The sequence below is a fragment of the Pelophylax lessonae genome, assembly GCF_965119305.1.
Source record: "Pelophylax lessonae genome assembly, chromosome: 2".
Taxonomy (NCBI): Eukaryota; Metazoa; Chordata; class Amphibia; order Anura; family Ranidae; genus Pelophylax; species Pelophylax lessonae.
This window is the reverse complement of record NC_138769.1, coordinates 100,258,964-100,275,181: the sequence shown is the minus strand read 5'-3', so window position 1 is coordinate 100,275,181 and position 16,218 is coordinate 100,258,964. Positions and strand designations below refer to the sequence as shown.

Here is a 16,218-nt window from a genome sequence, read left to right as displayed (position 1 = left end):
GATACTCTGCCAGGAACATCAAATAATTTTTCAAAGGTTTTCATAACTTTGAGATAATCAGAAGAATAGGCAAATCTTTCTCAAGAAGAGGGGACACCCAGGACAAAGCTCTGCCCTTCAGCAAGGAAATATTGAAAGTCAACTTGGCTTGAGCAGAGGCAAACAGAAAAGGTTGGTTCTTATGGTTCCTAAAATGCAAGCGGCAGTGGTTGAGAAAACCCCTGCAATCCAAAGGGTTTCCATCGTACTTCTCAGGGGGGGGGGGGGAATCTTAGGAGCGGAAGCACCCTGGGGGCTAGACACGACAACAGGTTCCCTAGCCCCAGACTCTTGGTTACTAGAAGTAGCGGGCCTAGAACCCCGTGCAGTAGACAAGGAGGATAACACAGTTGTGATAACATCCAATTTCCCCTCTAACGCCTGCACACAATTGGCCTTCTCCCCCAACAGTTGTCCCTGAAGAGAGACCGCCTGCACCAACTCGCTGAGGCCCATCTGGCCCTAGTATAATGTCAGGTCTATCAGGAGAGTCTAACCGTCGCTCCGGTTTCCTGATTGGTAGTCTTCTTATCCCAGTATAAGGTGGAAGGGCGGTTGAGATCCTACAGCCAGAAATATGGGGACCTCAATAGAAAGTGCACACAGGCTATTTTAAGGAACACCAAACAAGCACTCACGGTTAGTAGAGAGAGAAGTCAGCGAACCAAGATCAGTGAACATCCGAAGGATTAGTCCAACGAGGCAAGGTCAGGAACAGGCAGAGTTGGCAACAGCAATCAACGAAATCCAAAGGGGTAGTCCAAGAGGCAAGGTCAGGAACAGGCAGAGTCAGCAACAGCAGTCAACGAAATACAAGTTACCACCAACAAGCAGGGAACAAGACCTATACTAGGGCGAAGACGGGAAGGGGAAGTCAAAGATTTATAGGATCACTAGATTGGATGACAGCCAACAGCTGGACACAGGGTGGGGCCAGCATCCAAACAGTGGCACAGGCAATAGGGAACCATCCAAGAAACACCAGATCTCAGGATCGAATCCCAGACATGGTGTGACAGATGGATTTGTTTAGTTTTTGAAGCTTTACTAAGGCCTGTTTCACTTGCATGGACAGCTCCTTTGAACACATGATGTAGGTTCACAGCAATAGATTCCAAATGCAAATACCACGCTTAGAATCAACTCCAGACCTTTTACCTGCTTAATTGATAAAGAAATAATGGAGTAGCCCACACCTGGCCAAGAAACAGCTTTTGATTCAATTTTCCAATTACTTTTGGTCCCTCGAAAAAGGGGGAATGACTATTCCTAAGAGCTGTAATTCCTAAACGCTTCCTCCGATTTGGATGCACATACCCTCAAATTAAACCTGAGAGTTTTCACTTTCAGCCTGCATCTATTATAAAACTATAGCTTAAAGCATAACTCCACCCAAAAGAGGAATTTCCTGCTTTAAGCACTTCTCCCCTGCTCCTCTTGCACAATTGGCACTTTTTTGGGGGGGAAGGGACAAGCAACAAAAGTTGAAGACAACAGAAGACAAGCTGTCACAGCTGGATGCCCGTAGTGAAGATGTCCGCGCCACCGAGGGAGGACAGAGGATGAAGACGACTGGGCTAAGTGCATCGCTGGACCGTGATACAGGTGAGTGGCTGCTTTTTATATATAAAGTCAGCAGCTACAGTTTTTGCAGCTGCTGACTTATTTTTTTGACAGGTGGCTGGAGCTCCTCTTTAAATATGTTTTGGTAAATACCTGAAAAAAGCTAAAATTGTGCCCAAATATACATGGAGCTAACTGTAGATGAGACATTTGACAAGTGATGATAAAAAAAGAAAGACCTACATTTGTAGTCAATTTTATGGGCATCTATACATATAGACATACAGTATATATATATGTGTGTGTGTGTGTGTGTGTATGTATTGTATATATTATAATATGTGCATACATATAGTGTGTGATGGGTTCACATACTTAGGCATATGGGACAGGCCAGTGACAAGTCTATTTAACACATCAAAAAGTAAGTAAGGTAATGCCACATTGGTATTTGGGGAATAGATATTTATCTAATTAGGCATTTCAAAGGGGACTTGTTGACCAGAACAGAGATTGACCAAACCAGGTTGACGTTTATATTAGGGATGCACCGATCCGATATTAGGATCGGATATCGGCGCCGATACTGCCACAGTAGCTGGATCGGGGGATTGGTAAAATTAACCGATCCACGGGCCGATCCGGTTTTGCTGAGTCCCGGCTCAGCCGTCCCTTACTTGGTGTATTAGTAGTATGGGATGGGAGCCGCTACTTCCTGTATAGGTCCGGCTCACAGGCGGAGTGATATCAGATGCACTCCACCTGTGAATGGAGGAGCCATACACATGAAGCAGCGGCTTTGCTCTGTACTGCAGCTGCATGCATATTGTGTATGTTTGTAGTTCTGGATCGGTGTCGGCAGATACACAATGCCAGATATCGGTATTGGGAAAAGAAAAGTCGGATCGGTGCACCCCTACTTTATATATCAAAGGAGCAGATAATGACCCTGTGCAATGTTAATTTTAATAAAAGATCACATCAGCCTTTGAAGAGCCAACCTAATTAGTAGTCAAAGAATGCAAATTAGGAAATTTCCTGAAGGGTTTTATGACTGCAGTTGTCCATAGCCAAAGGGGCATTATCCACCCAGAAAGACAAAAGCAGATCAAAGGCCTAATAAAACTGGCCAATCAAATTGCTTATCCTGGTCACCAATGAGGAAAAAAAAGTATATTAGAAATGGGTTGTTTTGGCTAAGTTATGACAGGAGAAGCTGGGTTCTCTGAAGGAGAAAGAAATGTCCTGTCATCCATCTTATATGTACCTCTGTTGACTTTTGTGAAGTCTCAATAAATGCATCTCCCTGGGAGAACTGGGTCGCTGCAAGAATAACTTGCATTATAGTAATAATTAATTAATACTACCACTACTATTATATCACTACATTGGTGCCGTGACCCGGATACGCAATTTGATTGGCCAGTTTATATCACTACAACATTATACCTACAAAGACCCTTTAAGTAGAACCCATGTCAAAAATGTATCTAAATAATTTTTTATAGCTTTGAATAGAGCAAGGAATAAGTCAAACCTCTGTGGAGCATAGCAGACACTGAGCGGCGGGTAAGGTGGGTGAGTCTAGCAGCAGCATTCATGATGAGATGAAAGAGGGATATTCTGCTTAAAGACAGGCCAACAAGAAGGCAGTTGCAGTACTCGAGACAAGAGATAACCAAATTTGTAGCTTTGTGGTGGTGTTGGTTAAGAAGGGGCTTCTTTACAGATTTTTTATTTTTTTTTTTATCCTAGAAGTCTAATAAGGTCTGTCTCGCTTAAAACCATAGGCCCCATTCACACCTTTGCTTTGTGGCAATACACATTAACACACAATACCACACATGGCAACGTACATATAAAGTGCATTGTGATAAGTTGCATTTTTAACCACTTGCTGACCGCCCGCCGCAGATATACTGTGGTAGGCTGGCTCAGCTGCACGAACCACCTCACCTGTACGGCGATTCGCAGGAGCACTCGCCAGCCTCCATTAGGCAGCAGGGATACCGATTCCCATGGAGAGAGAACGACAGTCTGCTGTTGTAAACACAGCAGACCAATGTTCTCTCTGGAATGAACACAGAGCGCCTATGCTCCTCCTATTTAGGATCACAGGTCTCTGTGTTGATTCCACATGTCCCATACATTTAGAAAACACTTTATCCATGATGACTATATCTGCTGATATGAGAGAAGTTTTTTTTTTACTGAAATTACCTGAAGTATTCTGGATTAGACCTCCGACTAACCATGCCTCCTCTTCTTGCTGAATGTCCACTAGAATCTGCTGGGCCATGGTCCTCTGTGCAATGATCACGGCACCTAACCCACAGCTGAAGTTGTTCACCAGTTCCTTCTCTGACAAACCTCCCTCCTTGTACAGCCATGAATACACTGGAGGGATCTTCCAGCATAGAGCATCTGAAATAGTACAGAAAGTGATCCAGGGTAGCATGAGAGCAAATTCTTAAAGGGTCAGTCCACCCTAAGGCCCCATGGACATTGGACATTTAGCCTTTGTGCATGGGGCTCTGGTGTTTAGCTGTGGGTGCAGACAGAGCACAGGTGCATTGTGCAGCCCCACTGCCAGCAGCCTGTCAAACTTTATGAGAGGCTGATAGCTGCTGGGACTTGACAGTACATCTAGTGATATGAACTTTTAGGACTTTATGCACCTGGGGACAAAGGTTTGTGTTCCATACGCCCTCAGCATTTGTACTGCTGGGTGTACTGTCCAGCCTCACCCAACTGCAAACTTCTGCATAAGCTTAAACAAAAGCTGCATACACTGTTAAATAAGTAGGGGAAGGGAGGAGCAGATGAGCTGGACCAGCACAGAGAATAAAAAAAAAAATAAAATACTCCCAAAAGGAGGAGAAGCCTAGGACATGTAAGGAGGGAGAGAAGATTCATCCTAAAGTAGTGACATTTTCTTGGAAGTTCAAAGGAACATTGCAAGTGAATAAAAAAACAGTTTATGTAAAGGAAAAACACTGCAAGTAAGCATTTAAAATACATTAATATTGTGTACTTTTGCATGCATTTTTTAGTAGGTGACAGCATCTCTTTAAGTTGTCTTAACCCATTATTTGCATTCTCAGCCCTCCTGCGCCTAAATAATCTACCCAAGACTGACCTTGCTGCACTGAGAAATATCGATACCATAGTCTATGCATTGGAATCTCCTGCATAGCGGAGTTCCTGCCTTCTTCCTAGCACAGCTACTGCCAATCCAAGTGTCCTGCTTCTGTTGCCCCCCCCCCCCCCCAAACCCATTCACAATGGTTAAAGCAGCTGGGCAGAGATGGAAATGTTTGCAGTTGAGGTATTTAATCAGCAGAGTCCCCCAAATATGTAACAAATGGTTGAGTGGTTCCACCTATCATTCACCCGCCGCAGTAGTTGAGTGATTCCACCTTATCATCCACCATTCCATAGTAGTTGAGTAGTTCCATTTGTCATCCACCATCTGCTGTATTTGAGTGGCTCCACCTATCATCCACCATCCGCTGCAGTTGAGTGGTTCCACCTATCATCCACCATCCGCTGTAGTTGAGTGGTTCCACCTATCATCCACCATCCGCTGTAGTTGAGTGGTTCCACCTATCATCCACCATTCACAGTATCTCAGTCGTTCCGCCTATCATCAACCTTCCCCTTATTAATAAAACATCAGATTTGCATGAATTCGACTTTTAAACATACAAAACCCAGTTCATGCGATCTGTCATATAGGGACAGCTTACCTATAACAATTCCTAGGGACCTTGGTAGATATCGCAGGATGCTTCCTACTAGCCCTCCTTCAGTAATTGGAGTGCAGGCTCTGATGTGGCCAGATCGAAGAGCTCGGAGTAGAGAGGGGCTGTATACTGAGGTGGAGCTCATTACTATTTCACCTATAAAAAGAACTAAGAGTTCAGTATGGTATTTTTTGACTCACCGGCATCACCCGATTCTGTTCTGCATACTTAATATTGTTGAAAACAGTCATAATGGCGGCCTCAACTGCATGTAAACCAATCATACTCATTCAGGTTTCTATGGAACCCTGGGGTTCCTCCAGAAGCTGCTAGGGGTTCCTTGAGCTATGGCTGATGGACCTTTCATTTGATGGTGCCTGCATAGTTCCAGGGCCAAAAAAGCTTGGCAGAGCCAGCTTCATTACACCGATGACCTTTTAAGCTGCCTTTACGGGTGGCATTCTGACCAACTGTCAGGTCACCTGTGGCCAGGTGACAACTGCTCCCTGTTGAAGGCAGGGGCGCAGCGCAAGGTAGTGAACCTGATAGCAGACTGCTGCGGATGGACCGGAACGTGAGCCCAAGATTCCCCAGGGCGCGGAGTCTAAGACCCAGCAGGTGTTCACCAGAGTCTCTAGTGGTGAGGATGGACTTGGCTGCAGCTGGGCCCAGGTCGCGGCCCCTGGGGTCCCCCAGGTCACGCTCCGTAGGGAGAGAAGGGAAGCAGCCACCCAGGACACACGGAATGGTGATGGGTAAGCCGAGGTCGGGGTAACAAGCAGACAAGGGTAACCAAGGGACAGGCCAAAGGTCAGGGTAACAGGCAAACAGGAATAGTCAGAGACAAGTCAAAGTCGGTACACAGAAAGGTAGATCAAGCACACGGCAAACTGGAAACAGGAACAAACACTGTTGAACAGCAAAGCAGACCTGCAGTGCACTGGTTAATATAGACTTCCTGTGATGACCTGTGGGGGCAGGAACAGGAAGTAGAGGTGATAAAAAGGAACCAGAAGTGTAATACAGACATGAAGGGACAGGTAAGCTTGCCAACCACTATTGCAAGTCCATTACACCAACACTGCAGGGTAGGCAATCTTCCTATTGACCACCAATGTAATTTACATTTTTCCCACTGTACTCCAGTAAATTGGTTTTAGTATGGGTTCCTCAAGAACTGGAAGTTTCTGAGGGGTAAAAGGGTTGAGAAAGGCTGATGTAGACTACAAGCTCATTTTAAATTGCTAGTCCACCTAAAAGTGGTATTTCATTTTCATTTATGTTTGGGTTCTGAGCCCAACCTCAGCAAAGAAAACCCAAAAAAAACAAACATTTTTTTTTTTTGATAGAGTAGGAAATGTATTATTTATTTATATAGTGCTGTCAATTTACGCTTAACACATATTGTACGTTCACATCAGTGCCGACCTTCAAGTAGCTTACAATCTATGGTCAGGGCTGCTCACCAAGCAACTGGAAACTGCTAGAACATCTGTCAGGATTTAAATGCTTGAAAAAGTGTGTTTGTTTTATAGAGTTATAAACAAAAGGTACCACATCCCTAATCTGTATAGAATCTATACTGGGAAAGGTATCCCAAAGAGTGAAACCCACAGCTGGAACCTGAGGTGTACAGGTAGGTGCTGGGGTAAGAGGACATGAGAAAGAAGAGAAACATGTAAGAAAAGGGGAAGGGAGAAAAAGAAGGATGGAAAGGAAAGGGGGAAGGGGAAAAGGGGGAGAGAAAGGGGGGGAAGGGAAGAAAAGGAGGGAAAGAAAGATAAAAATAAAAATAAGGAGAGAAAAAAAGGGGGGATAGGGGAAGGGAAACAAAAAAAGGGGGGGGGAAAAAGGAAAAAGGGTAGGGAACTGGGAAAAATGGAGAAGGAAAGAGGAAGGGAAAAACAAATGAAGATGCGAAAAAATGGGAGGGCTGGTGGGACTTTGAAGGTACCAGGTAGTTCAAAATAATAAGTACATAGTTTAAAAACTAGAAATATTTATTGACATAACATCTTTAAAATACAAGACAAAAAATACAACATAGATGCAAATAATTTGACATATACAAGAAGAACAATGTATTGAACATAAGGCAATAATGATAATGAAGATAAATAGGTCCAATGATGAGCATTAAACCAATCCCGACATGTTTCGCGGGCAGTGATGCACCGCTTCTTCAGGGGAATAAGAATGTGTCAATGTACAGTGCCTGTATGATACAGTGACAACAAACAATTGTTATTAGTTCAAATGCATATATGTCTAACAACAAAAACAAAAAATGCATGCTAATATGGAACATCAAAGGGCATTCAGGGCCGTCACCATAGAGAGATCCACCACCAAACCAATTGGATAGAAAGCTCCCCAGAAAAAACGTCTCACCCGCGGATGTGGAGGGGCATAGGGGGTGGGATAGAGATGTAAGTGTGGTGAGCTAAGGAAGCTTCCACCGCCCGGTAAACAAGAAAGAAAAACCTGTTTATAGGTCTAACATATATACCTTATTCAGTGTCTGAGATAGACACGTTTGTATAGTCAAAAATGAAAAAGGTTAAGGGCAGGAGGTGTCAAACATGGCGGCCAAGTTGGAAAATACCCAGCGGGGTAATGATCTGTAGAGATGGAAATCAAACAAGTAGTGCATCTGTGATCCAAAATGCTGTATATTATGTCTCTGTTAAGTGATTAAAAAATAAGCGAAGGGGGGGCTTTACCTGCAAAGATGGAGGATAAGTCCTTCTTGGTAAAGATAGGTAACTAGGGATCTGAATAAAGCCCAAGTATGAGCTATTGCACTTGTATTACTTAGTCAGAGGGGTGAGGCCAGCCATCGCAGACATCTAAATAGCATATTTGGAGAGATCAACATATTACAAGGTGAAAAGAGAATCCATCTATCATCTGATAACAGGTACGCCAATATGGTTCTAAGTATCTTACCCGCGTGGGACCGCCATGTCCGCACACACCAGTTCCTGAGTGACTGAATGAGACGCTTAATCCCCCTAATATGGCCCTCAACCCGACACCACGCCGCGCATGACGTCACGCGTAACGTGGGCGGGTCAGGTCCTCAACTGCGCGCGCATCCGAAGAGGCGCATGCGTAGTGTCGCTCAGACCGGGCCGCAAAGGACAGCCCGGAAAGCGGCCACAACAACGCCGGACGGACAAACAACATCCGGCCAGCGGTGTGTGAGAGGACCACACATCCGCTGAGACGTCTGGAGAGCACGCCACCCAGTGGCAGGAGGAAAAACCACACACATGGATAGTGCCCAGGATGCACTTCGATCGCCAAACGAATCATAGCATGCATGTAAACAAATATGACAATGGACATGATAAGGAGATAAAGTAATGGCGAAAAAAACACCTATTAATTTTTGTGTAAAATATAAAGTTATAATCCTCAAAGTAAATAGTTATTATAAAGGAAACTTATAGGAAACAATAAGTTCCCCATAGTTTCTACAAAAGGATACCATGTTATGGAGAACTGAAATCCTCCAGCACACGGGAAATTTGACATCATAAAAAATAAAACATATCATAATATTAAGTATTAACTACTACAGCGATTGGAGATATAAAATCCCAGAGAGACATCAACTCGAAGAATGAGGATATAAAGTTTTCAATAATGAGAGTGATTGGCAGACTCACCATTCTCCAGAGTCACATCTGCGGTGCCACAGGGGGTGGATGGTCCAGAGATGAATCGTGGGCAAATAAGGGGCAGAGACGTCCAGCAACTAACATCGACCGGGCTCAAGAGCAATCCAAAAATGTATATAGAATGTATATGAAAAAAGGGGAGAAAAAAAGGAAGGAATAGACCATTGGGGAAAAGACCACTTTAACCCAAGAAAGGTTTGTAAGTCAGAACCTCATTGATCCCAGGGGGTATGGTAGCCTCCAGGGACTCTATCCAATACGATTCCCTTTGTAGAATCCGTTTGTCCCAGTTTCCCCCACGGGGATCCTGGGGGATCACTTCCAAAGCAAAAAACGAGACCATGGAGTTATCATACTTGTGGCAAAAAGCTATGTGACGTGTGACGCTCGTTTGTATTGTACCTCCCTCAGAGTGATAGATATGATCACCTATACGCTTGCTCAATTTCCGAATGGTCTTGCCGACATAGAATGCCCCACAGCAACAACTCATGAGGTAAATAACCCCCTGAGTGTTGCAGTCGGCATGATGTCTGGACTGAAACCACTTTCCACTGGGCAAGCGAATACCCGTACCGACCCTTATCCAAGGACATTTATCACAAGAACCACAGCGGTATGTACCCTTTGGGAGACCCACCTTGGTAGATTCTTTTGTATAGTGACTTTTAGTTAAACAGTCTCTAAGGGACATTGATCGTCTAAACACCAGACTAGGTCTGGCACTTAGATATTTGTGAAGGGTAAAGTCTTGAGTAAGAATCGGCCAGTGGCGCTTCAGGATCTTTCGCAGAACATCATCGTGAGCAGAGTATGTGGTAATAAATCTGACACTTTTATCATCTTTTTTGGAGGTAGTTTTGTAAAGCAAATCAGCTCTCGAATAGGTGATGGCTCTATTGTAAGCCTTCCTGAGCAGTGTCTTAGAATATCCTCTGGCAAGGAGTCGCTCACGGAGCAGGCCAGCCTGGACATAAAACTTGGCCTCCATGGAACAATTCCTACGGAGCCTTAAATATTGGGCATAAGGGATGCTTGCAATCAGGGGGGCGGGATGGGCACCTGCTGCGCTGAGAATGGTATTACCCGCACTAGGTTTGCGGTAAAGGTCCGTGTCAATGAGGCCATCCGGGGAGAGGCTGATGTTCAGATCAAGGAATGAAATCATGTGCCTGTCAAACGTGTAAGTAAATTTAAGATTTAGATTGTTATGGTCAATGGCTTTCAAAAATAGTGAAAGTTCATCTACTGTACCTGTCCATATAATCAACAGATCATCAATGAACCTGTACCAAATTAAAATGTGAGACATCCACTGTTCCATTCTCTCGTCCGAAAAGACCAGCCTCTCCCAGGCACCCAGATATAAATTCGCATAAGAGGGAGCGCAGCAAGTGCCCATAGCTACCCCCTGGACCTGCAAGTATGTTTGTTCCAAAAAGGTAAAATAATTTCTCGTGAGAATGAATCTTAATAACCGGAGGACAAAGTCCATCAAGGGCCAGGTCTTATAATCCTGTTCCTTGAGGAAAGATTCGGCCATCCGGATGCCCTGGTCGTGCGGGATACTGGAGTATAACGCCTCAATATCAATTGCTACAAGCAGGGCATCCGGAGGGACCTGAATCTCCTCAAGGTGTTTGAGAAGATCGGTGGTGTCCCTGATATAGGACGGAAGTGCAAGGACATGAGGAAGTAAGAATGAGTCCACAAATTTGCTGGCGTGCTCCGTGAGCGACTCGTTGCCAGAGGCGATGGGTCTCCCAGGAGGGTGCACCAGGCTCTTGTGCACCTTGGGCAAAGTATAAAAGGTCGGAGTTTTGGGATATTTGGTAGATAGAAAGTTATACGTATCCCTGTCTATGAGGCCCTGGGAAAGGGCCTCAAAACACAGGGACCTGTATTCACAAATGAAGTCCTCAATGCAACCAGGCTCAATGGGCAGGTACCATTGCCGGTTGCACAAGACTTCTAGACACATGGTTTCATACTGGGGAGGAGTCATAACAACTATGTTACCCCCCTTGTCTGATTGTTTAATAAGGATATCTTTATTGTTTTGAAGTGAGGATAGAGCCAGGGCCTGATCTCTAGTGAGGTTTCTAGGGATGGGGGGCAAAGAAGTCGTTTTTAAGTCTCTGGACACCCGTTGAACGAACGTCCAGATGTTAGCATTGTTCGATAGATCAGGAAATTTCTCTGATTTCGGTTTGAAAACCTTTTTTGAGATGATTTGAGAAGTAGGAGGAGGAGGGGTTTCATCAGGTGAATCCACTGAGTCAATCATGGACACAACTTCCGTGTTGCCCTCTTCATATAACAGAACTAGGTCCTTGATGGCCCGACTCTCAGCCATGGTCAAGTGCCTGGTCTGTTCGGCCAGTTGTTTTTCTAAGTTTTTTTGTTTCCTATCTTTGTCAAACATAAATTTAAAAGTAAGATTTCTTGCAAACAGGTGTAGATCTTTTATAGTTTCAGAAGTATCAATAGCCCTGGAAGGGCAAAAGCCTAGACCCAGGCCAAGCACTTGTTCTTGGACAGGGGTCAAGTCAAACGGGGTTAAGTTAATAATATTAAGTTTGTTTGAGGCATTAATGTGTGTGTTGAAATTATTTAGGTTGTTTTGGGTTTCACGTACATGTTTAGATTGCCCTGTTTGGTGTTCCTGGGTGTTTGGGGATTGGGTAGCTCTAAAAAACCGTCGTCCGATATAGCGGAAGCGGAATCACTAGTGTTAGAGGGTAGTGAAGTGTTTCTGGCTAGTACTTTCTGTAGTGTAGGGGCTATGTTTGGTAGACTCGTGGACGTGTTTAGATTAGCGAGTGTATCAGGTTTTTTCTTATTTTGACTCGAGGGTAAAGTGGGTGAAGGACCAGCACTGCCTCGTCCTCGTTTCTGGGCCTTAGTGCGTTTGTTGGGAGCAGGGGGGCCTGATCGTGGTGCTCGTGATTGGTGCGAAAGGGAACTGGCCAGGCTAGAATCAGATTCTACATTATCATCCGTGATATCTGCGTGATTGGTAGTGCGTGTGCGGTGTGTATATAAGGGGCGGGTTTTAAGATTCCATTTATAGGCATAGCCTTCATTGAAGGCTTGTTTGTCTTTTTGGAACTTAACTTGTTTTTTATGAATAATTTCTTTATTCATAACCTCTAGTTTGGCCTTCACCTCTGTCCAAGCTGGAGCAAAATTAGGGGCCTCGAAGACCTGTTTATATTTGGTATTCATTTGATCTATTTCAATGTCTAACGCTGTCATATCCACCTTATACTGGGTCACGAGTGATTTCATCAAATCTTGACTACATGTATTAAGTATACTCTCCCATTCTTTTTTGAAAGTCTCAGATGGGTCTCTCAAAGTAGGGAGCGTGTGTATCCTCAGCCCTTGTGGACTGATATTCTCATCAATGTACTTGAGGAAATACTCGATATGCCAGTAAAGATGTGATTTGCGTTTTAATAAGTTATACATTTTGCCTAGATAGGTCCTTAGGTCTTCCTCTGTTTTGGTATGAGATTCACACGTGGATTGTATACCTGTCATGAAACCGGTCCATGCTGTGCCTAGCAAGTCCATGCCTGTGCCCACAATTTCGGACCAAACGACCACCAACGACCTCACAGGATGCGAAGCTGGAGAAAAAAAGCACAACTACTCCGAACCAGAGTGTGTGCCACGGGAAACAAAAACAAAACTAGAATTACTGTCTCTCTGAGATATCAATAAAAGGCTGAGCATATAATCCAAGTGATATGTTCATATAGAAAATGCTATAAAGCAATACAATTTTACAAACACTTGGCATGTAGCCAAAAAGGAAGGCGCCCTCAGGTGTGTTATCCACCTAAAATTAATTGAAAAAGTGTGTTTGTTTTATAGAGTTATAAACAAAAGGTACCACATCCCTAATCTGTATAGAATCTATACTGGGAAAGGTATCCCAAAGAGTGAAACCCACAGCTGGAACCTGAGGTGTACAGGTAGGTGCTGGGGTAAGAGGACATGAGAAAGAAGAGAAACATGTAAGAAAAGGGGAAGGGAGAAAAAGAAGGATGGAAAGGAAAGGGGGAAGGGGAAAAGGGGGAGAGAAAGGGGGGGAAGGGAAGAAAAGGAGGGAAAGAAAGATAAAAATAAGGAGAGAAAAAAAGGGGGGATAGGGGAAGGGAAACAAAAAAAGGGGGGGGGGGAAAAGGAAAAAGGGTAGGGAACTGGGAAAAATGGAGAAGGAAAGAGGAAGGGAAAAACAAATGAAGATGCGAAAAAATGGGAGGGCTGGTGGGACTTTGAAGGTACCAGGTAGTTCAAAATAATAAGTACATAGTTTAAAAACTAGAAATATTTATTGACATAACATCTTTAAAATACAAGACAAAAAATACAACATAGATGCAAATAATTTGACATATACAAGAAGAACAATGTATTGAACATAAGGCAATAATGATAATGAAGATAAATAGGTCCAATGATGAGCATTAAACCAATCCCGACATGTTTCGCGGGCAGTGATGCACCGCTTCTTCAGGGGAATAAGAATGTGTCAATGTACAGTGCCTGTATGATACAGTGACAACAAACAATTGTTATTAGTTCAAATGCATATATGTCTAACAACAAAAACAAAAAATGCATGCTAATATGAAAGGTTCTGACTTACAAACCTTTCTTGGGTTAAAGTGGTCTTTTCCCCAATGGTCTATTCCTTCCTTTTTTTCTCCCCTTTTTTCATATACATTCTATATACATTTTTGGATTGCTCTTGAGCCCGGTCGATGTTAGTTGCTGGACGTCTCTGCCCCTTATTTGCCCACGATTCATCTCTGGACCATCCACCCCCTGTGGCACCGCAGATGTGACTCTGGAGAATGGTGAGTCTGCCAATCACTCTCATTATTGAAAACTTTATATCCTCATTCTTCGAGTTGATGTCTCTCTGGGATTTTATATCTCCAATCGCTGTAGTAGTTAATACTTAATATTATGATATGTTTTATTTTTTATGATGTCAAATTTCCCGTGTGCTGGAGGATTTCAGTTCTCCATAACATGGTATCCTTTTGTAGAAACTATGGGGAACTTATTGTTTCCTATAAGTTTCCTTTATAATAACTATTTACTTTGAGGATTATAACTTTATATTTTACACAAAAATTAATAGGTGTTTTTTTCGCCATTACTTTATCTCCTTATCATGTCCATTGTCATATTTGTTTACATGCATGCTATGATTCGTTTGGCGATCGAAGTGCATCCTGGGCACTATCCATGTGTGTGGTTTTTCCTCCTGCCACTGGGTGGCGTGCTCTCCAGACGTCTCAGCGGATGTGTGGTCCTCTCACACACCGCTGGCCGGATGTTGTTTGTCCGTCCGGCGTTGTTGTGGCCGCTTTCCGGGCTGTCCTTTGCGGCCCGGTCTGAGCGACACTACGCATGCGCCTCTTCGGATGCGCGCGCAGTTGAGGACCTGACCCGCCCACGTTACGCGTGACGTCATGCGCGGCGTGGTGTCGGGTTGAGGGCCATATTAGGGGGATTAAGCGTCTCATTCAGTCACTCAGGAACTGGTGTGTGCGGACATGGCGGTCCCACGCGGGTAAGATACTTAGAACCATATTGGCGTACCTGTTATCAGATGATAGATGGATTCTCTTTTCACCTTGTAATATGTTGATCTCTCCAAATATGCTATTTAGATGTCTGCGATGGCTGGCCTCACCCCTCTGACTAAGTAATACAAGTGCAATAGCTCATACTTGGGCTTTATTCAGATCCCTAGTTACCTATCTTTACCAAGAAGGACTTATCCTCCATCTTTGCAGGTAAAGCCCCCCCTTCGCTTATTTTTTAATCACTTAACAGAGACATAATATACAGCATTTTGGATCACAGATGCACTACTTGTTTGATTTCCATCTCTACAGATCATTACCCCGCTGGGTATTTTCCAACTTGGCCGCCATGTTTGACACCTCCTGCCCTTAACCTTTTTCATTTTTGACTATACAAACGTGTCTATCTCAGACACTGAATAAGGTATATATGTTAGACCTATAAACAGGTTTTTCTTTCTTGTTTACCGGGCGGTGGAAGCTTCCTTAGCTCACCACACTTACATCTCTATCCCACCCCCTATGCCCCTCCACATCCGCGGGTGAGACGTTTTTTCTGGGGAGCTTTCTATCCAATTGGTTTGGTGGTGGATCTCTCTATGGTGACGGCCCTGAATGCCCTTTGATGTTCCATATTAGCATGCATTTTTTGTTTTTGTTGTTAGACATATATGCATTTGAACTAATAACAATTGTTTGTTGTCACTGTATCATACAGGCACTGTACATTGACACATTCTTATTCCCCTGAAGAAGCGGTGCATCACTGCCCGCGAAAAATGTCGGGATTGGTTTAATGCTCATCATTGGACCTATTTATCTTCATTATCATTATTGCCTTATGTTCAATACATTGTTCTTCTTGTATATGTCAAATTATTTGCATCTATGTTGTATTTTTTGTCTTGTATTTTAAAGATGTTATGTCAATAAATATTTCTAGTTTTTAAACTATGTACTTATTATTTTGAACTACCTGGTACCTTCAAAGTCCCACCAGCCCTCCCATTTTTTCGCATCTTCATTTGTTTTTCCCTTCCTCTTTCCTTCTCCATTTTTCCCAGTTCCCTACCCTTTTTCCTTTTTCCCCCCCCCCCTTTTTTTGTTTCCCTTCCCCTATCCCCCCTTTTTTTCTCTCCTTATTTTTATTTTTATCTTTCTTTCCCTCCTTTTCTTCCCTTCCCCCCCTTTCTCTCCCCCTTTTCCCCTTCCCCCTTTCCTTTCCATCCTTCTTTTTCTCCCTTCCCCTTTTCTTACATGTTTCTCTTCTTTCTCATGTCCTCTTACCCCAGCACCTACCTGTACACCTCAGGTTCCAGCTGTGGGTTTCACTCTTTGGGATACCTTTCCCAGGATTTAAATGCTGTCCATATTTGCCTTCACTGCTCATTCTGTCTGACACACAATGAATGGGCAGGAAGTGAGAAGAAATCTCCCCAGCTGTAACACACTTCAAATGAACATGAAGTGAGATGGAATCTTACATTAAGAGAAATAGTAATATATACCATAGTAACACTGTACTTCTCTGTGGGGGGTGTTTAGGGATTTTGTTTTGTTTTTACACTTTTT

The 16,218-nt window shown here is 43.6% G+C and overlaps 1 protein-coding gene across 1 annotated transcript in view; it reads right to left on the bottom strand.

Moving 5' to 3' along the window:
• LOC309545643 (trifunctional purine biosynthetic protein adenosine-3-like) overlaps positions 1-16,218 on the bottom strand; it is a 93,848-nt gene that overhangs the window by 19,124 nt on the left and 58,506 nt on the right. The window contains exons 14-15 of the mRNA XM_082244904.1: positions 5,352-5,504; positions 3,823-4,026 (exon numbers count right to left, since the gene is read on the bottom strand). Coding sequence (XP_082101030.1) covers positions 3,823-4,026; positions 5,352-5,504 — 357 coding nt within the window. The remainder of the gene's footprint in view (positions 1-3,822; positions 4,027-5,351; positions 5,505-16,218) is intronic.